At 25.7% G+C, this 22,973-nt stretch overlaps 1 protein-coding gene across 1 annotated transcript; it reads left to right on the top strand.

Moving 5' to 3' along the window:
* The first annotated feature begins 3,540 nt into the window (after positions 1-3,540).
* Positions 3,541-15,883, top strand: LOC145835570 (adenylate kinase 8-like). The gene is made up of 12 exons (XM_082943226.1): positions 3,541-3,681; positions 6,409-6,493; positions 9,545-9,594; positions 9,987-10,121; positions 10,562-10,691; positions 11,130-11,305; positions 11,954-12,052; positions 12,949-13,081; positions 13,409-13,608; positions 13,948-14,060; positions 14,535-14,685; positions 15,573-15,883. The coding sequence occupies exons 1-12, from the start codon at positions 3,598-3,600 to the stop codon at positions 15,699-15,701; spliced, it is 1,485 nt and encodes a 494-aa protein (XP_082799352.1). The 5' UTR covers positions 3,541-3,597; the 3' UTR covers positions 15,702-15,883.
* The last annotated feature ends 7,090 nt before the right edge of the window (positions 15,884-22,973 follow it).

The raw sequence follows: 22,973 nt of genomic DNA, 5'->3' as shown, positions 1-22,973 counted from the left end.
TTAGTTAATTTTGTAATTATTATATTCATTAATTGCTTAGTTTTATTTATTGGCGTTCGTAATCATATTAGCGTGTAAAGTCGAATAATTTAATAAGTGATTTACATAATTATTATAAATAAGAGTATTATTCATTTTAAAATCTCTAAGTAGATAAATAGTGTTTTTTTAAGTGAACAAATAAAACTTTGACTGTAAAGTTGGTTTTACTAAGTAAATACATTCACTTTTAATTTAATCTAGGCACTGAAATAATGTTTGTGTTCAAACTTAATAAAACATAAAGTACTGTTTTATAGCTGTTTTGTTCAATCGTAAAGAGTTTTTTAGTGTTTGCAGATTTTAGTTCCGACAAAATTAGTTGGTTTTCTTATCTCATGTTTATTGAAAACTATTTTTTAGTTTTTTTAACTATAACAGTCAACAGCTTATAAAGATACAAAAAAAAGTCTTTCAATAGATATTAAACCACATTCTATTTGCAAAACAATGTTTTTAAAGCTCAAAACGTAGTATTTTAATAAGCTAATAAAGTAAAATCTCAAAAGCACCCTTTTTACTTAGTACTATTTTTAAAGGGTTAGGTGATAGTGATTACAATTTATGACTTCAAAAAAAAATTAATTAATTTTTTTAGCGTATTTTTTAAATATTTTTATCAAACTTTACAATGAACATAGACGTGTTAGTTATTTTAACTTTCGTATATATATATTGAAACTTAAATATCAATTTTTATGAACTATGTTTTATTAAACGCTTTATTTTTAGTTATTTTTATCAAAAACTTTTATGAGCAGGGGTTAGTGATAATGATAACACAAAGATGTTTTGTTTTCTGCCCACAAAGGTAAACACTACTATTTGCATTTGCTCTGTTAAAAAAATAATTTGCGGTTACAAAGTCTAATTTTTATACCTTACTCATGTTTAAGTTTAATACCGCTTTTACTTACTAATTTTCTGTTTCATAACTTTATCAATAAGTAAAATAAAAAATTCAATTAGCTGTATTTTTTTGTTGACTTTCTTTTGTTGTCAAGTAAAAAAAAATTAAGGAATAACTATTTAAAAAGCTCTTCTTATTTGTTAAAGCACTATTTACTTAACAACAAGTGAGCAAACTATTTTTCATGTAACTTCTTGTATTGATTTTAATACAATATGTACTTATGAAGTATTTTCTCAAAAGATTTCTTTAACTTTCCTTTTACATAAAAATTACATTTTACGTTTTTTTGTATTATGTTAAAATGTAATTATTACGTAATTGTACTATTTGTACTTTTATTCAAACAATAAACGCTCTTGGTAATAAATTTTGCTAACGTGTAGAAATTAGTTTACAATACCATACACATTGGATGAAAATTTTATGGAAAAACTAAAATGGAAAGAAATTTCTAAAACAACAAACATTGACACATAAGTATAAAGCAAATCAATGAAGTGATCAGTTAAGCAACTTCCAACAGAGTTAAATCAAAGCCATCCAACATATAGTTAGTTCATTCAAAATAAATATATAATAAATTAATAACTAAGTTACATAAAAATCTGTTTTAAAATATTAGCAAAAAAAAAAAAGTTTTAATATCAACAATTATAAATATCAAAACTACAATATGTTTATTAAGTTTTTTAAATTTTAAACTGGAGAACAGCGATTCATAAACTTTTTTTGTTTTTTATAATAAATAGTTCTGTTTTCAAAAGTTTCTAGTTTAAAAACAAATGATAATAAATAATAGTATATCACTTGACTGGAAGCAAAGCTCAATAAATGCATAACAAAAAAAAAAGATATTTTGGTTTGCTAACTCTGATAAGCTAATTTTCATGACTTAGCACTATTAATTACTTAATAAACAATAAATATTTTAAAACTAATAAACTAGTTCTAGTTTTTGCAATTAAACATAAAAACAGTTGTCATGTATAATTAGCTTTACAAATATCGAACTTTTAGTTTTGTATTTCAATCTGCGCAGTATTTAACAATTTAAAAAAATTATAAGCACGTTTTATATTTGTTTAAGAAGCAAAAAAACTTAATTTGACATTTTTGTTATTTTTTCTTGTTGTAAGAAAAAAAATTCAAAAAGCAAACATCCAAATGGTCTTTGCTTTGCTAAATTTTAAATCATTATAAAATTATCTTCTCTATATCTATATATTTTCGTATGTTACAGATAAATTGCAGTCTCCGAACAGTTCAATAGGAGGCAGTAATTAAAAGGTAAATCTCATGAAATATGTTCTATGAGTAATTATTTAAAGCAAAATATCTTTAATTTTAAAGGATATACGAAACTTTTTTTAAAATATTCTGGGTATTTTTTAAAAGTAAAAATCAATAATTTAATTGCAAACTATTCAATCTTGAAATTTGACATTCGAACCGACAAATGCCTGCCGACCGCTGATGTGAGTCACAATGAGACTTCTAAATTTTTTCTGCTTAGATTGTGGAATGTGATGTTAACCTAAATTAATTCAGCCAATGACAAAATATAAATAAAAATTGTTTTTAGTTTTACACTAAAATATAAAAGTCGTGTAACGCATAAACTTCTTGTTAACATTAATAAAATGGAGAGTTGAAGACTATTTGCTTAACAATTTAATTGTAAAATTGAGATTAGTTTTTTTATCTAAAAAGACTTTAGTTAAAAAACGCCTTTAAAATTTTAAAATATCGTGAAACACTTAGACAAACAAAAAATAAAGCAATAGGTAGAGAAAACTTTTTAAATAAAAACTTAATACCTAAAAGTTTTAAAATAAAAAATCTAAATTTAAAGAATATATTAAAAAACTAAACATGAATGAAATTTTGTTGAAAAATACATTTAATTATTAAAACTTAACTAGAACGTTAGTTATTCATAAAAAAACTTGATTAATTAATAATAAATAAACTATTAGTTTTTAAAATGATTGGTTTTTAATTTAAAGTATCATATTTTAAGACTGTTATGTTTTATCTTATTTTTAGGTTATTGCTTATTTGATTTATATTTAATTTAAAGAACATTTGTTGTTTTTGTGCATCCTGACTTTTGGACTAAATATAATCTTTTGAACGTTTTTGTTTTTGTTTAAAAAACTTACTTCTTGTGCTTACTAAAAAGTTTTATTGACAATCTGTATTGATTTCAGATAAACTAAAACAAAAAAATGTAGATTCCGTTGTTGAGGTTTTTTTAAAGTTCCTTTTAAAAATAGCTGAATATTATTTTGATGATGCTATTTTTTGCTTTTAACTCATTACAAATTTTAGCAATAAGTAATTCAGTTTAGTGGCTAACGATTTAGATTTTAAAAGTTAAATTAATTAAAAAAATATATAAATAAACAAACTTTTTTAAAAGACTATACTGTTCTTAATTTACTTCGTCTTCTAATATAATTGCTTTTGTCAGCAATAAGTTCTCTCTTCTAAAAAATATTTCAGATATAAAACCTTTAAAAGACAGTTTAGACTTTTACGGAGTTTCTATGTTACTGGTAGTGATAGGAAGCAGCATGTTTGAAAATAATTTTTTAAGTTAAAAACACAATTAAATTAGTTACAAGTTTAAACATACAAGTTAAATGGATGCAACAAAAAGACCTCTAAGAGTTCCACCTAGCTTTAGCGTGTATGCTGAACAACATGGACTATTTGAATTGTTTAAAGTTAGTTGTGAACAAAGTATAAAATAAAAACACACACTAAATTCTAATTACTTTCTTTTTTCTGTATAAGAAAAATTTAACCATACAACATCTTACCAAATCTAAAAGCTTTAGAACTATATGTTGTTTAATAAAAATGTTATTACAACATTATTATTTTGACCTTTGTTAAAGTATTGAGTTTGCTTTGTTGTTTACTTTTTTTCTTGTGTGGGTTCGATTGTACAATACCTAATTATTACATTTTTTTGGGTGTAGATATATATCTTTACATCACTTAGCAACACATTATTTGTTTAATTTAGTTTTTTAATAATGGTGACTGTAAGGTAACTTAGTATCATTAGAAAAAAAGTAAAAGTTTTGACCTGAAATGTGGGGATCTTATAACGGCTTTTAAAAATCTCTGAGTCAAAGTTTGCAATATAAAAACCTGTTGGTTGACACATGTACAGAAAAATTATGAAAAGTTAAAATGTAGGTTTTCACTAGGTATTTTATGAACTTTTTTAAGACCAAAGGGAATGAGACAATTTATTTTAAAATTTTAATCATTCAAAACATCTTGCATTTAATTTTTGAACTTTTTTAAAGTTCAAAATAGTTCTTGAGATATACAAAATACACAAAGTTAAAGAGTTCAATATTTTTTTAGCTAAAAGGTTTTTATAAAATATTACATACACAAATAATTAAATAAAAAGTTAAAAATTTTGTTAACTATAAAAGTTAAGTTTTTTCACTAAAACTGAGCACTGTTCTCCTCATCCATAACTTAACTATAATTGAAATATATTTCTATATATAAGTTTAAGTAAAGTATTTTTAGCAGTCTTCTTGTTTGAAGAAATTTAACGATTTTAGTAGAACTTTGTTAAAAAAAATCTTGTTTTAATTTTTAATCATGTTCTTGCCATAGTTCTAAAGAAGTTTACTTATAATAACAACTAGAATAAAACTTATAAAGTTTGATACAAGTTTTATCTTTAGTTGTAATTTACTTAAAGTTTGTTGCTACATAAATAATGAACTACTGAATTCAAATAGAAATAAACTTGCTTGTTTTTTTTTGTAAAAATCAAGTCTTGTTTTTGATACAAAATTCTGCAATATTTTGGGTATATTTTGACTTGAATAAAAAGTAATATAACGTTAAAATAAGGTGGTTAATTAGTCTAGAAACCTGGAATTAAAAAAATATAATCAAAAAAACTTGGACAACCCTGGAGTTTGGAGAACAAAAATCTTAAGTCCCAGAATTTTGAACATTTTCTACAAGTTAAGTAATGAAATAAAAATAAGATATATTAAACTATTATATATATATTTTTGTTGTTATTTAATTTAAATCATTATCAAACACACTTAAAATAGTATTTCAGTACTATTAAAGTATTTTTTACCATAAATTTAGTTTTATACAAATAACAGACAAGAAAACTTGTATTTTTAGAAACCTGGAAAAAATTTCTTAAAAATGAGTGATCATCCTGTTAAAAAGTTTTTGTACATAAACAATATTGATGATTTAAAATGCGAATAATTTTTTTATAGCAATAATATATAGTGTTAGGTGTACAAATTGCCTAGATTGTGTGTTTAAACATACTTAGTTTTGGAAAACAGTTAAATAAGGCCATAGGGAGATAATAAAAATTCTTTAAGGTTTATTGAGTTACCATTGATCTTATTTTGAATGTTTAAGGGCATAGGGGGTCCACCTTGATTTTTACAAGTTGATCTTATTTTATATAGTCTTATCAGAGCTATCATACTTTTTTTATTGGTTGAAAAAATTTAAAAGAACTTTCGAATATAAGCGATCAAAGCTGGTGAACTCAATAAGTTCCTTATGGAAGGCCTAAACTAAAAATGCTAAAAAAGATCATTTCACTAAAAATCGATCTCCTCCTTTATTTTTAAGCAATTTTAATCTAAAATATTTTTAAAATTTTAAAATTTAAAGTTTTTAGACTATAAAAGGAAAATATATTGAAAGTTTGAGGTCTCTAGCTCAAAAAGTGAAGGAGAAGATATATTTTTGTAATTTTCTAAATTTCCAAGAAAATTGACCCCAAAATAGTCCATACGTTTGTATCGGAAACTTTTTATAAAATTTACAATATCTCAAAAGTTAAATAAGATTTTTTAATTCTATAAAAACTTGCTTGTAGTTTGTACTTGAAGCTTTCATACAATATCCGATGTTATTTTTAGTAAATAAAAAATGTCGCATCCTCCTATGCCCTTAAAAAAAACAAATCTTCATAAGTAGTTGATTATTTATTTAGAAGTACTAAAATTAAAATGTATTAAGAGGTAAAAATAAACAATAATTAAACTTTCAAATTATTTAATGCAACATCTAATTGTGTTTACTGTTATTGGTATTATAAAATATTTTTATACTAGGTGTTAAAACTTCATGAAAAAAATTTTTAATTAAGAACTATGTGTCATACTATGTTTGTTTTATAATTAAAAATATGTTATATCAACATGTTTTTACAGAACCTGATTTATATAATACTTTTTATTGAAATCAGTATAAAACTACATAAAACTTTAAAAAAATATTTTCCTTTTCAAAAGTTAAAGCGTTGAAATCTTGTTAGTTTTTAATTTGAAAGCATATTATTAAATATATCATTCAATACTTGATAGAAATTGGTGTGAAATAACAGTTGTGTATTGAAGTCGGTAAAAAAAACAGCAAATATTTTACAGAAATTGATGTGTGAACTAATAGTGGACAAGCCAGATGATCCATTGTCATACGCAATTGAGTGGCTTGAAAGGGATGGAGACCAAGGTGAATAATTTTACTAATGTTTATAAAAAGTTTTTTGATTTCTTTGTGATTAATTAAAAATATGGTAGTTTTGCTTACTAATCAAATGTTCAATTTCAGTAAATGGAAATAAATATTGATACTAATTTAAAAACACATACTTTCAAACAAGCCCAAAGAACTTGCCAGTATAATTTTATACTTTTAAACTGATACGTTAATATCAAACAAAAAATATTTCAATATAAAGGTATTAGTTCTTATAATCAAGAAAAAATGTTTAAAATTTAGGTATTTGTTATTTCTACTATGTAGTACTTTTTTTTATATAATCTAGTTGTTACACTAGTTACTAAAAAATGCCTTAAATGTTTATTTTTGTAATATGTATCTAAAAACTACTTGAAAATTGTTTATTGGTTAAAATAATTAATAGTAAAGATTAAAGATTATCAAAAATAATTTATAAACAGTTAACATTTGCTCTTAATATTGAAGTTTAAAGTATTAAATTGCAGGTTAATGATATGAAATACAAAAACTAATTTTATTTTTTGGGTATAGACAATTTTATGAAAGTTTCCAATGCAAGGCATAAGGGAAATAATTTTATAGCCACTTTTGTCAGAAGAGTGAAAAGTAGAATAGAAGTATTTTAAAAAATATATTTTCAATGATTAAAAGTTCAGGTTTTAGGAAATTAATTCTAATAATGATTGTAAATTATGTTACAGTATTTAAAAAATAATGAACAAGGAAATTTAAGTTTTTTTTTTTTTACTAAGTTTATAAAAAGTTACACAACTAGATTGCTGAATATCTAAAAACCTAAATAAGTTTGAAAATAAATGATTAAAAACTTTAGCCAAAAGTATATTTTCAGTAAAACATTTTTTTTATTGTTTCAATTTGCTGCTTTCATAAAAAAAATTAGAATTTTGACCCACTAAAATTCAAAATTTACTTGAAGTTTCAAACAATAATAAAGCAACGAGGGTTGCCACTTGGTCAGGAAAAGTCAGGAAAAATTTCAAAAAATGACAAAAGTCAGGAAAAAATGGGGGGTTTTGAAAAAAAGTCAGTAAAAGTCAGGAAATTTGATAAAATTTAAAAAAAAGTCAGATTTTGTTAGTTTAAATTTACAAAATTCCTTGTTTTCCAAAGCCTTCAAATGGTAAAAATTAATTAAAAAACCTTTAAAGTCAGAAAAAAATTCCAAAATTTTCCTAGAAATTTACAAAAGTATTTCATTTTATTTCCATTGCCTTCATCTGGTATAAATTAGTAAAATATCCATTACAAAACTGCAAAAATTTTTTATTAACATGTTGAACAAGCAGATTTTCTGAGCTTTTTAGTATTGATGATCTGTAGCAAGGACACCTCCATAGTGAAACTATGATATATACCAAAGTTTATCTAGCATAATTTTAGAATCAAAGTGTTTTTTGTTCAAGTAAATATTTGAGTTCTTTATAACTAAGCAGTTAGTTTAGTATTTTATGTAACATGTTTATGTGTATACTTTACCTCTTTATATTTTTTCAAAGTTGTTTAAATTTATAAAATAAATTATAAGAGAGGTATATGCCAAGATTAAGTTTATTTGTATTTTTTGTAGAGTAACTTAAGTTTTTAAAGTAAATAAGAGTATATTTATTTGTTACAAATTTCATACTACATGATAAGAGGAACTATTTTATAAATGAAAGTAAAAATAAATGAGTGCTAAAAAAAGAAATGAAGCCCACAAGTTGTGGCTTGATTAGAGAAAAGATTCTTTTCAACAAGTGTAAGAGCAGCAGATGAGAGCGATTTAAATAAAAAGAGGCAAATGGTTTTAACTGCCAAGAAAATGAAGCGGAATGCAGTTCAGATGAAGGAAACCGTATCTTCATTATATGAAGAGGTTGAAGTGCTGATAAAAAAACGGAGAAAATAAATTTTTGTACATACATTTAAAAAAACAGTATTAGATTAAGTTCTTTATTGTTTTAATGTTTTAACTGTAAAAGTTTGTTATTGTTTTAAGGTTTGAGTTGTTGTGAAAGTTCCTTATTGATTTTAGGTTTTAATTGTTAAAGTTCCTTATATGTTGTTTTGTTTATTTAGATAAATTTATGCTAGGAAATTCTAAAAAATTGTGTTCTTTATTGTTTTAAGGTTTCAACTGTAAAAATTTGTTATTGTTTTAAGATTTTAGTTGTGAAAGATCGTTATTAATTCAAGGTTTTTATTGTAGAAGTTCCTTATATGTCGTTTGTTTATCTAGATATATTTATGCTAGGAATGCTAAAAATTTGTGCCTTTTTTCAGACAAGCTGTGTTATAAGGTAATAATACAACTATTTTGCTGATAGAGCTGTTTATTACAAACATCAATCATACACAGATGGTTTAACTAAGTGATGTACTGGAAGTTTGATGATAGAATTCAGCAAAAACACTGTTGTTTTTAACCTGTATTAAAATTAGAAGGGAAGCTTTATATAGTTTCAAGTGTTAGATTATTTATTTTAGAATAAGTTTAATTTAAGAGTTTGATTTAGAAAAGTCAGGAAAATTTTGGTAAAAAGTCAGGAAAAGTCGGAAATTTTTCTCAGCTTGATCAGTGGCAACCATGTATATATATGTATATATATGCAGATATATTATATGTTATATAGCTTAGATATATGCAAGATAACATTCTTTTTTTTCAAACGGTAAGTTAAAATACTGAACTATAAACATATCAACAAAATTTTTACCAGTTTTGCTATAATTAAAATCATGTTGTTGTGTTTGTTTTTAAATTTTGTAGATTTTTATTGAAAAACTTGTTTTTATTTATAGTTAAAGCTACTTAAAAAAGACTTGTGAACATTTACTGTATGTAAAAATTTTTACTTAACTCATATAAACTGATAGTTTTTGAAGATTAAAATAATTACTGAGTTTATATTTTTTGAATGAAATTTAAAATCTTTCAATATAAGCGCAAATAAACTGACTTTTAAAACTAACTACTGTAAACGTCATATAATTTCTATGTATTTATTTACAACTTTTACTCACAAAAAAAATCAACAGCTCCAAAATTTGCAATCCTTGGAGCACCGGGTAGTGGCAAAACATCTGTTGTGAGTTTTTCTTACTATCATTTTATTTATTTGAATAGTTTTTATTTATAACTTGTATTCTTTAACTCCACAAAGCTTTGTACTCTTGATAACTATTGAAAAATAAATTAATAAGTACTATGAACAAGTGTTTTGTAAATAAATATATATTGTACTGTTTAGATAGTCCTAGCTTTAAACAAAAAGTGGCAACTTAAAAAAGTTTAGTTAAGCTATTTATTTATAAATTATTTTGATAGGTTAAAAACTTAAAAAAAAAAAACGATTTTAATACAATTAATAAATACACAAGCTTAATAAAGTATGTTTTTTTTGAAAATTTTATAAGGTATATAAGTTGTGATTATGTAGTAAAACTGTTTATTTTTAAAGCCTATACTATTTTCCAACAGAGCAGGTACATATCGGAGCAAGTGAGAGTTGTGTTGGTTGATGAGAAGGAACTTTTATCTGATCACTTCAACACAAGCGTACTGAAAGTTCTCGAAATTAGAAATCAACACGGACACGTCTCCAATGACCTATGGGTTGGTTATAAGAAATAAGTTTTTTTTTGAATCCATAGGGTCTCACTTTTTTTAACTAAAATTAACTTAATAGAAAATTTTTATATTTTGGTCTATTTTGTTTAAGCAAATTTTACCAATGCTTAATTGTTTAATATATTTTTATACTCTTTAAAATTTGTAAAAAATTCACATAATAAACACACAATAATCAAAAAACTGAACACAGAAAAAGTATATTGAAAAATGTTGTGTGATCAGTATTAATATTATTTATTTATGCAGGTAACACTTAAGTATTTCTTTCTCTAACAAGCTTAAATTATCAAAGTTAAAAGTACTGTATTAATTGTAGAAATTTATTTGTATACTTTGAATATTTTCTTTTTAAAGATCATACTTGAACTAAAATGCAATTCTGAACAAAATTCAAATAATTCACATGACATATATACAACCAGGTGCAACTGATATGCGATCGGGTCGGGAAACCTGATTGCCAGAGAAGAGGTTATATTTTAGAAGGGTTCCCACAAAACAGGGAACAAGCAATAGATTTGCAAGCGAGAGGAATATTACTCGACCATGTTGGTCAGTGATCTGTTTATTAATTCTTGGTTGTTAATATTCTTATGGAATTTACAATATTTGCTTGAAGCAGTGTATAATTTTTGGACTTAAAATTTTTTTTTTAATTTATATATATTAAAAAATTCTAAAATTACATGTAGTGTTTCATGTATTTTGTTTTTATTTTTGTGTTGTAGCTGTAAAAGTATGTTGATAAAAAACCATATTTTAAAATTACCTGGTTAATTTTGAAAGATTTTTAAAAAACCAATTTTTAAAAAGATGTGTGTTACTAGTTTACACCAGTTTAGCATGTTTAAACCCGTTTTTACCATACTAGAAGTGATATATAAAATTCAAGAACAAAAACTTAAATTTTTCAAATACATTTACTGCCTCTCATACCAATTGTGGACTATAATTGTGCATAAATATACTGACTGTTGAAACTTTGCACAGCAATCTTGGACGCGCCACATGTGGTACTCATGGAACGTCGTCCGGGCAAGAGAATCGACCCGACCAACGGCAACGTGTACCACACCGCATTTGACTGGCCCGATGACCAGAACGTCCAAGACAGACTGATTGAAGACGACCACTTGAGCAACCCTGACATGTTCCTTCATAGTATTGTTAGTTTGTTGACAAATTGAAATTTTTATTTATCAAGTTAAGCCAAAAGTTAAAAAAACTTTTGTTTTGAATAAAAAGGCTGGATTTTTAAAGCTTGACCTTTTAAGGAGATATAGTTATAAAAGTATAAAAATTTGTTTTTTTTCTTTATTTTGTTTTAAATATCAGCATTCTTTAAGTAGTTTTTGATTTTTACATGTGCTTTGTGTTCAAGTTTGTTCACTCACTCAAATAAAATAAAATAAAATTTTATCTATTCTCACTAATTTAAAATAGTAATGTTTAAAAATTAAAACAAAAAAGTTTGAAAAATATCCCATGTTTTTCTGCATTAATGGTCGTGTGCTGTTTAAATATAATTTTTCAACATGCTAAGTTTATACAAATATATTTTTAATATCTTTCAAATATTATTTACCAAGTAGTAGTAGCTAATTTTTACGTATATCACAAGTTAAGATTGATGTAATTACTCTTTTACAAAACCTTTTATCAAATATGTTTGAATGAGAATCATATTTGAACTTTTTACTATTTATTCAAAAGTTATAGTTTTTTTACACCATTTATCTAATTATTAGTTAATTATTTTGCTTTATGGTTACTAAAGTATCAACTATTTATATTTTTTAACACAATTTCAACAGAAAGAATACCAATGCACTATAGAGGGAGTAAAGCAAGCTTATGAAAATTTTTATAAAGTTATAAATGCTGACCAGCCCAAATCTGATGTTATCAGTCAAGTTAGTATTTATACAAAACATTAATTTTAAAAATGAAATGTATGCTGTTACATGATTGAAGTTTTGATTAAGGTGTTCTTGATGTATGTAGTCTAAGCGTATTTTAAAACTAAGTTTGGTAAAGTATTATTTCGAAAATTTTCAACAATGATTTTTTTCATTCTAGAAAGTATTTAAAAAAAAAACATACAATAAAACAGTATTATAGCATGCCAATTCTATTTCTATTCTATTTTTCAAATTTAATTTCTTATCACAATTTGTTTACCATGTTTCAACAATGTTATTAATTGAGTGTCAGTTGTTTGAAAAGTAAACGCCTACCTTGTTTATTGTTTTATTTATATTTGTTTAGCATTTCTTACTTATTGTTGTGTAAATAGTTGTTTTGAATTTTTTCCCATAACTGTTTGTGTTGCTAAGAAAACAAATTTAAATTTGTCACAACATAACAACTTATAAACTGCTTTATAAAATAAACACAAACTTAGAAATCCTTTTATCATCTTCTTAAATCAAGTTGTTTTTTCAGCTTTAAAAAAAGAGTTTTGACTTGAATAGTTTATGAAAAATGTATATTTTAGTGTCTACAAAACTCTTTTATAATTTAAAATCTCAACACACTAAAAGTTCTAAAAATAAAATTCTAGTTATATAAAACAACACGGCATCAACACAGTTGGTCATATCAATTTGTAATTTAATTTGAATATTTTGATCAATAAAAACGTCGTACATACTAGTTTTAAGAACACTCAATATTTAATTGTTTTAGATAATCTAGAAATTAAAATAATATTATTAATTCAAAAAAGTCTGACATACCTCAATTTCTCTAAAATCAGTTACATTTTTGTATATATTTTAATATTTTTTATAAGTAATTTTAATAACAGGTACAGTCGTTTTTGAATGAGCAGGACAGAGTAACCGGTCCGCACACCCCAAAAATCCTATTAATTGGACCAGTTGGGTCAGGAAAGTCCACTCTTGCCAAGAAACTGGCCGCCAAGTACAACCTCGTCAACAGTTTGTTTTATTATAATTTTTATTACCAATTATTTTTTTCTGTTAAGTCAAATAGTATATTTTTTAATTAAAATTGAAATTTTATTAAAAACATGTTTTTTTGTTTTTTTTTATTCAGCTTAGTTGTTATGAAAAAATATTTGCATATAATTTTATTTTATTAAAGTAAACTAAAAGTTTAAAATATTATGTAAGTAAGCAATTAGAAAAAAAAAACATTGAAGTGAAGCAAATTAAATTTTTGTTTACTTTTATTTAATAAATTATAACTATTTTTCTTTTTAAGAAATAATATCACAAACAAACAAAATTCATCAAAAATTACAGTCGATTGCGGACAAGTGATAAAGGAGCACATAGCCGGACAGACTAAATTGGGCGTACAGGCGAAACAGAATGCGGACCGGGGACTTTTGGTTGACAACAACGTCGTCATGAAGATGCTGGCCCCCAGATTGGGCGAAATCGACCCCCAAGTCAGGGGCTGGGTCCTGCACGGTTACCCGGTGACGAAAATACAAGCTGAAGTTTGTTGATTTTCTATAATTAATAAAAAAAATAGTTTTGTCGGAAAGTTTCTTTTAGTACCACTTTAAGATACTTCACATAAAAAAGTTGGGTCAAAGTCCAAGGGCTGTGCAGTTATATCTTACAGTTTGGCCACTTATTGTAGATTTTTAACTAGTTATCCTTTATCTTTTTCCAATACAGAGTTTTGATTTAAGTTTAGTTTCTTTTATTTATGGATACAACTAGTGATATTTTTTCATTCTAATAACAAAACTCTTTTTAGCCTATAGTTTATAGTGTTTATTGTTGTAATACCTATTTACATTTAACCTGAACAATTACAATACATTCAACAGAACCTGATTGAGGCTGGTTTTGCACCAAATAGGGTTTATTTTCTTGATATGCCGGCAGACAGTATTATTGAAAGATTATCTTACCGAATGTTGGACCCTATCACTGGGGAAAGGTAGGAGTTTTGTTATTGTTTTCTATGTGCTTACTTGTATAAAATAAGTTTAAAGTATTATATAAATATTTTTTTAATTAAAATTTATTATAATTTTTTTTTCTCAATGATGATATTAGCTGCGCTTAAAATGCTTTTTTAATTGTATTGTATATCATTATAGTTTTAGTTATTCCATTCTATCAAATGTTTTTAGTTGAACTTATTAACTTTTTATTATTATTTTAACTTGATAGAACTAGAAATTGTTTACGTTTGTTATTCTTTGTTTTTAGGTTATTGTTTTGTGGTAAGTATTTTTCATCGTAATAGTATTAAGTATACTGACAGACTACATACTTCAAAGGTATTTTATCATCTAGTTAATTTATAGTTTTTAAACACTCTAACAAGTCTAGTACTTTTAATACTTATCAATCTAACTGAATAGTGTAATGATATGTTTTCACTCACATTTGAACTTTTCTCAATCAGATACCACGAATTGTACGATCCTCCGTCGGATTATGACGTCAGAATCAGGTGTGTGAGGCATCCGAGAGATAATGAAAACAATATTAAAAAGAAACTTGACAATTATTATTACTTCCATACCGAGCTTGCAGACATTTTCCAAGATTTCAAAGTTTGTTTCAAATTTTTGATGAAAATATTTTAGTTGTGTATTGATATCTAAGTTTTTAAAATTAAGCTCTACTATTTTATTTCCTTCTAAAGTGTTTTTCAAGGGTTTTGAAGTTAGTTTAAGATATTTATATGAGATTATTTAAAGTGATATTTTTATAATTTTCATATAAAGTTTTTTTTTACTATCATATACTGCTACTCACTTTTGTTTAACTGAACTAAAAATTAGTTATAAAGTGTTATAATCTATTTATATTTCTTTAAACCAGCAAAAACATTTTTTTCTTTTATTTACTTTATGTATCTATAGTTTAATAAATACAATCAAAATTTTAAGTATACTTATTGGTATGAGAGTATTATCGTATGTTTTTGTATTGAGTGGGTCTTGAGTGAGTATAGCATTAGTTAGTTAAATAACTAATTTAAAGTGATTTAGTTGCTACATGTTAAGAAACATGAGCAATCAAATTTTTAAATTATTATAACATTTAAGTATTGTTTACAATTGTTTTGCTGGTCCCACAAATTATCTATGATAAAATTTAAGACTTTGGCCTAGCAACTTGAAAAAAGTAGGAATTATCTGGTAACATACCTGGTTTTATGTATGGCGCTGTAACTTAATAATTGGTCAGGACTTTAAAAGATTAATAACAAGTTTGATTTTTGTGTTTTGTTTTAAAATCTTTTAACTTGTATTACTATTATAACTGTATAATTTGTTATTGTTATAATAAAGTAAAACAGTATTTGTTAACAAAAAAAAAGAGACATGAATTCAAAAAAAACCTAATTTATTAAAAATTTTAACTAAAAAACTTGAATACAAAAAATTGACCAATCATTGTTAAAACGTTTCCGAACTTTTTTTTTTTTTCACAGCCCTTCCACGTCAACGCGGACCAGGACCACCACACAATAATGGAGTTTGTCGAGTCCACCATAGTCAAGTTGCTGCCCAGGGACCTACAGAATGACACCTCACTGGTAATTAATCATCACGCTGTTTGATAAAAAATATATCAGAAAGCAGAATTATCATTTAGTTTGTTATTGAGTTTTCAATAGTAATGTTTAGTAACTGTTTGTTTTTATGGTCTGTGATTAAAAATTATTGGTTTGTGTTAGTCCAAGTTTTGTTAATTTTATATTTGTATTTTATTTTAAACTGTGTATTGTGTGTTTTATGTTACTATTACTCGCATTGATTAAAGTTGTTACAATTAAATTATATGAGCTTAAGCTTTAAATTTCTGTAAAAATATCTTTTGATAAAAACATGAAGTTTGTTTTTTATAAACCTTTCTTGTCCATTTAAATATTTTACTTTAAAAGCAAAACTTTTCTCATTTCTTTTAATAACCGCTTGTATATTAAAAGTAAAGCAGTTTTTAAAGTTTGATTATCAAATTATGTCTTACAGAACTTTCTACTGTGAACTTGTTTAACTCTTATAAAATCAAATATTTCAAAAACTACTGTAAGAATCAAATCATTTTATATAACACTTTTAACTGTGATATCTTTTCAGTCGTAACTGTGATCTTCTTTAAAAAAATCTCATCAACTAGTATTTGGAATAACTTATGATAAACACTTGTTAAACATAGAAGTTTATATTGTTAAATCTATAATGATTTGAAAAAAATGTTTTATAAGTTTGTTAATGAAATGCAGAAAAATATTTACATTTTTAAATTTATGTATGAATTGTAACTTTTTTTAAATTAAAAAAAACTTCAAACAAAAAAAATATTTAGTTTAAAAGTTCAAATAAACAGTAAACGTTGTTTAAAAAAGAAAAAAAAAAACACTAAAATATTTTTTTAAAACTTTTTCAACAATATTTTTATGTAGGTATAAAAATATTTTTTTTTAGTTTGTTAAATTTAAGGGCATAGATAAGTTTTATTTCTTTAGTAGCTTGGTTTTTAATCAAACAAGAATTGAAGATAAACAGTTTACTTAGAAATTATATATTGTAACACAACCAAAAAAAAATTATATGTATTTGTTTTAGTAGCTTAAAGTGTTATTTGAGTAGTTTTGTGTTTAATTAATTTTTTCAAACCTGAGTAGTTTTGTTTATAAAATCAAATACTTTTGTTGTGAGACTTAGTTTTAGTGCCAGTCAAATATTTTTTTAAGTGTTAGCTAGCTTGAGTATTAGTTTTGAAAGTAAAACAGAAATGTGTAACAGATTTTTTTTCAAACAGAATCTGTCTTATATTCCGAAGATAGCCCTCATTGGACCAATTGGTTCAGGAAAGTCTTGTCTTGCCAAAAAGCTTGCCGATAGACTTAAAATTGTTAATGGTTTGTTTTAATTAGTTTGTGCAGTCATTATTAAAAAAAGAGTCGAGAGTATATATAATTTAGGTTGACAGAATATATTGTGGTAGTCTTGTTTTTTATAGTAGTATAAAACGTAGAAAGAATTTAGTTCAGTAAGTAAACAAAGAATATTCTTAGAGTATTACAGAAGATAGCATCTGTTTTGATAAGTTTTTATTTAACAGTTTGAGCTTTTATGTTAACTGCAAAGTTAAATAAAAAAAGCATTATGTTAGTTTATCCTTCAGTTAAAACTATGTATAAAGGTACTAATTTATTTTTATATTGATGTGTCTTAAATGACAATAGTTTGGAGACAAAATGTTTTTTAACATTAATTTATTAACGAGCTGTAGAGCAATTTTACATTATGTCATTTTTAAATGGTCCCAAGTTTTTTACTTAAGTGTAATGTATATTTGAAAAGTTTAAACTATTTTGCATACTAAAACAAAAAAAAAAAAGATTAAATTAGAAAACAAGTACGACTATAACAAAACTAAAACATTTATACTTGTCAATACAATCTTGAAAACTTTCAATATTAAAAATATATTACAAAAATTTTAGGATACAGGAATGATAGATTTAATTTTAAACCGATAAAGTGTAATAAAGTTTGTTTTGGTAACTTTTAAATCCAATAATTGAAAAGACTACATTCAAGGTTTATTGTGAATAATTTCATCAACGGTTTTTACCAATGGTGCCTTTCTACAACATAAAACAGCAACTTCTAGCTAAACAACAGTTTAGTCCCAACATCTAGTTATACAATAGTCAAATAAAGTAGTCTGGAATGTTTAATCACCTATTATTTAATAAAATTAATCACCCATTAAAAAATTTATGTTTTTGGGATAAGAATAGTTTTTAAATTAGTTATAGTTTAGATAACGGTTTCCAAAAGTGGGCCATGACAGATACTCAGGGGGCCATGAGGTCATAATTTGAAACTTACACTAGATATTTTTGAGTTGCAGACGAAGAGCAAAAAAAAGGTCTTTAGTGTTTTTTATCGTAGTTTATGAGTAATCTTGTTGAAGGGGGCCATGGATTTTTCAATTTCTTTAAAGGGGGCCATTTGCAAAAGTTTGGGAAACCCTGGTATAGATTAAAAGCAACCTAAAAGTAAAATAATTTCCATTTTACGCATCGAACAACATTATTTTCACAGATGAATATATTCTAAATGCTGCCAAGTTTTATTGTTCACATTTGTGCAGTTTGACGGAAGAGAATTATTTCTATTAAACTTGAGTTTTAAAAAGAGTAAAATAAAGAAATAGTTTTCAAAAATGCTACCAGAAAATGTTTATGATTGCTTTTATTTATTTATTTTAACTTACACTAAACCTAGACTTTTTATTTAGCATGAAATATTTGTAAACTATTAAACTTGATAAAACTTTAATTTTATTTATAACTCAGACCGCCCAAAACCAATTCTTTCTCAACTTTAACAAATTTTATTTTCACACAGTTGACTGCCGACAACTGATAAAGAGGCACATAGCGGGCAAGACCGTGTTGGGGAGGCGAGCGGAGGCGGAAAACAGGAGGGGGATCTACCTGGGAAACCAGGTGACGCTTGAGATGGTGAAGAAGCAGCTGGAGGAACTGAACGCAAGCAGCAAGGGGTACGTCGTCCACGGGTTCCCACTCACAATGGCACAAGCTGAGGTTTTTACTTGTTTTTTTTTAATTAACAATGAGTAGGTTTTGCGCGGGTTTTCACTAATCGTTGCTCAATCAAAAAAAAAGTATTAAAACTCTTATGTATAAAACTTTATTAGATTTAATTCCAATCAAGTTAGATCTATTTCGGACATTTCCTCTATAAACTAACCTATTTCACAGTATTTTATATTATTTTTTTTTCCAAAAAACTTGTCTGAGCTAATAGTCTCTATTACTCCAGCAAATTTTTAATTTATAAAAACAGGAACTCGAAGCAAGTGGTTTCGATTTCAACAGAGTTTTCTTCCTGAAAATAAAACCCCCAGCAATCATTAAAAGGCTGGCATACAGATTGATGGACCCTAAAACTGGAAGAAAGTTTGTTTAAATTAAAACATTAATTATTTTTACCTTAAAATCAATTTTTTCCAATGCAACAAATTAAGCACTTTTCTGTCTAGTTTTTATGGTGGAAATTCGTTTTTCTCAGATTTTTTATATTTATAGTATAAATATTTATAGTTTTTTCAAGAAGTATCAAGCAGTGGCGTCGCGTGGTATTTTCTTTGGTGGTGCAAAAAAAAAAAAGAGTTGCCGGTGCTTTAATTACCCCTACTCCAGTTTTCCCTGCTCGAGTTGCCCCTACTCGAGTTGCTTCTGCTCGAGTTGCCCCCGCTCGAGTTATCTCTGATCGAGTTGCCTCTTCTAGAATTGTCCCTGCTCGAGTTGTCTGTGCTTAAGTTGTTCCTGCTCGAGTTGCTTCTACTCGAGTTGTCTCTGCCTAGCTTTGTTTTCATTTTTTGTTTACAATAGCTTGTGGAATGATACTTAAACCTGCACTGTTTTAGGGAAATTTAAACTTAGCTTACTTACCGCAATATATTGATTTTGCGGTAACTTTTGAAGAAATATTGCTTTTTTGAGTTCATTTGCGGCAGGCAGCTAAGAGTTTGCGGCAGTGTAGTGAGCAAAATGGTCGTTGTCTAAATTAGAGTTTTATAAGAGATTTTGTTCTAAAAATATCTAAAACGTTATAAAAACTAAATTTTGTTTACAAAATTTTAAGGTGTTGCAATTGCGGCAGTGCAACACCCCACGCGACGCCCCTGGTATCAAGTATAACTACTTTCAATTTTTCATTTTTTTACAGGTACCACGACTTGTACGATCCGCCTCACCCATATATCAGGGATAATTTAGTGAGAAATTGCAGAGACGAGGAAGAAAATATCAGAAAAAAAGTTCACGAATACGACTATTTCACCCCTGAACTGGTCACTCATTTTCATAAAAATAAGGTATAAAAAGATAAGAAATTGTTGTAATTTTTGTTTATATCTCTGTTATATTAAAATCCGCCAACATGATTATTTTATTCCTGAACTGATAACTCATATTAACAAAAACAAGGTAATTTGAAAAAAAAATGTGCTCATTTTTGATTGCCTAATTTTAAATTATGTTTTCACAGCCATTTTTCATGAATGCGGACCAGGATCCGCAAAATTTGATGAGAAAAATCGAAAATAAAATTTGCAACCCTCTGCCAAGAGATGAGGTAAAAAAAATAACAAATTACTTATAAAACTTGTTTACTATAAACAGTATGAAGTATTACATGAAACTTAAATTGCAGCAGCTTAAGGTTTAAAATCTATTATACAGTAATGTTCAAGTATAGTTTAAAATAAATTATACGCTATATATAAAGCAGAATAGTGTAAAAGTACCAAATTAAGTTTTTTTTACTCTCTTTTTGTAAAACTTTAAGTTCCAAAGAATCTATAACAGTGTTAAGTCAACTAAAATTACACAGTTACAAAACTTAAAAAAATAATAAAAGAAAGAGGCCCGTTGAAAAACTAAAAAATCTTTAATAAAAACTTTCATTTTCTGGCAATTTTGTCTGACCATTTAAAAAATATTTTAAAACGCGTCAGTTAATTTAAATTGTGAAAAATTACAAAGTTTTACCAAACGCTAAATGATAACTTTACTAATAACAATTTTAAATTTTCAGTATAAGTTTTTTAATCAAAATAGCATATAACAGTTATACTTACTCATAACCTTCAAAGCAACATCAATTTCCATATTTATGTTTATTTTCCCATATTTTATTTTTTCATATTTTCCATATACATCATATTTTTCTCAAACTTTCATCACTTCTAAGAAATCACCGAATAAGTTTTTTATATAAGGTTTCTTTTGGTCTTTTACAATTTCATCCAGAGGCTTCGTTATTTCTCAGTGTTTCTAATCAAATAAAAACCTGGAATATAATTTTGTTTTCCAACTTCAGCTTTTTACTTAATAAACAACTTCAGTTCAACAAAGCTTATTCTTCTTTTTAGCAAGAAGTATTTAAAACTTTCGAATTTATGTAAATTTACATAATGACGTAATCAGTTGACGACCAATATTTTTGTGTAAAAAATACAAAAATAATTTAAGTTTATTTTCATACTTGTAGCCTCGCGTATTTATGTCATTTTGTTTTTTTGTGATTAATTTGTTTGTTTCAAAACTGCAAAGATGACCGAAAGAAGATGTAAAAGCAAAGTGAAGAAAAAGGGAGTTTGTAATTAATTTCATTAGTACTTTGTTTTTAAAAACAGGATTAAAATATAGTTTAGTGGACAATGTTTTGTATATCTAAGCATTTTCATAAGCTGTAATAAGGACTAAAAAGCAGACAATTTTGTAAGAAACTACAAGTTAAGTCTATTTTCGAAAGTTTGAATTTTTTTCAATGACTGTTAGTACTAACTAATAATAACTATTATGTGACATACCATAAGTCTATTTACAATAAATTGAATTTTAGAATTGTATTTAAAAGTTTAAAACAAATTAAATTTCTAAATTTAACGTGTTTATACAGTTTTATATAAAGATCCTAGTGTAGCAAAAACTTATGTTTTTCACAGTCTCCGGGATACTATCCAAGGATCATTCTGATTGGTCCAATGGGAGCCGGAAAAACCACCCTTGCAGGAAAAATTGCGGAAAAGTACAAACTAGTAAATGGTAAAAGAAACTGTGATTTTATTTGAGTAGTCTACGCTTAGGAAAGCTTGTAAAATACTATTGCAAAGTTTTAGATTGTATCTCAAATTAATAAACTGATATCAATTATCATTCAGTATTGTAAATATAATTTAGTTTAAACTTTGTAACTTAAATTTCAGGGTTGCAAAAAAGTCAGGAGAATGAATAAAAATTACAAAAACCAGGAAAAAATGGGGGTTTTTGAAAAAAATATCAGGAAAAGCCAGGAAATTTTCTTTTACAATTTTTTTTCCAGGGATTAATTGAGTTTTTGGAATAAATTAAAATCTTCTTTGATCTCCCGTGTGTTTTAAATATGTGGTAAAGATAAAAGTTTTTTGATTATAGAACTGTTTATTGCCCATACATCAATCATACACAGATGATTTAAACGGTGCAATGGTAGTTATATGATTTAATCTATCTAAAGAATTGTTGTGTTAACCTGTATAAAATTAAGATTGAAAACTATACATAATTTTAAATTCTTTGTTTATGTATTTTTCAATTGGGTTTAATTAAGAATTTGATCAAAAAGTCAGGAAAAGTCTAAACAAACTGAGGATTTTTTTTTACAGCTCGATCTATGGCAACCCTGAAGTTATTTTTTCTGTTTAGGTTAAATATAAAACAAAAATTAAGTTGTACAAAGATTTAAAATGCACATACAAAATATCTAATGTAAAAAATACTTTTCCAGTTGACTGCGGCAAGATAATAAAAAACCACATTGATATGGAAACGAAGTTGGGAATTCCCGCAAAAGAAACTTTCGACCAGGGACTGTACGCGGACAACCACGTGGTTTTCAATATGATCATGGAAAAGTTGCAGGCTGTCGAATCTGGCAGGGGCTGGATTCTTCACGGATACCCCCTCACTAAAAACCAAGCTGAAGTTTGTAATTGTAAAACATAAACCAACTAAAAACTTAATATTTAGAAAAACAAATTAAAATTTTTGTAATTTTAATAAAGTAGTATAATGAATCTTTTATCTTAGCAAAAACTCGGTATATAAAAAAGTATAGTTTTTAATGGCTGCTTAAAAATAAGTTATAAATGCTATTTTTAGTTTTTTTACTAAAGATATGCGAACTGAAACAAAATTGTTTAAGTTTTTTTATTGTATAAAAGTAACCTTATTTTTACACTGCTGTAACTCTAAAAAATAATTGTATAAAAATTAACTTTGAATAAAATTTTTTAACTCGAA

The sequence above is a fragment of the Thalia democratica genome, chromosome 5 (genome assembly GCF_965202585.1).
Source record: "Thalia democratica chromosome 5, ktThaDemo2.hap1.1, whole genome shotgun sequence".
Taxonomy (NCBI): Eukaryota; Metazoa; Chordata; class Thaliacea; order Salpida; family Salpidae; genus Thalia; species Thalia democratica.
This window is presented reverse-complemented; position numbering and strand designations above follow the sequence as displayed.

Excerpts from the sequence above, each read along its gene's own strand:
- LOC145835570 (XM_082943226.1), top strand. The coding sequence starts at position 3,598 with ATGGATGCAACAAAAAGACCTCTAAGAGTTCCACCTAGCTTTAGCGTG. Across the intron at positions 3,682-6,408 it reads GACTATTTGAATTGTTTAAA|AAATTGATGTGTGAACTAAT; the intron begins GTTAGTTGTGAA and ends AATATTTTACAG. Across the intron at positions 14,686-15,572 it reads ACATTTTCCAAGATTTCAAA|CCCTTCCACGTCAACGCGGA; the intron begins GTTTGTTTCAAA and ends TTTTTTTCACAG.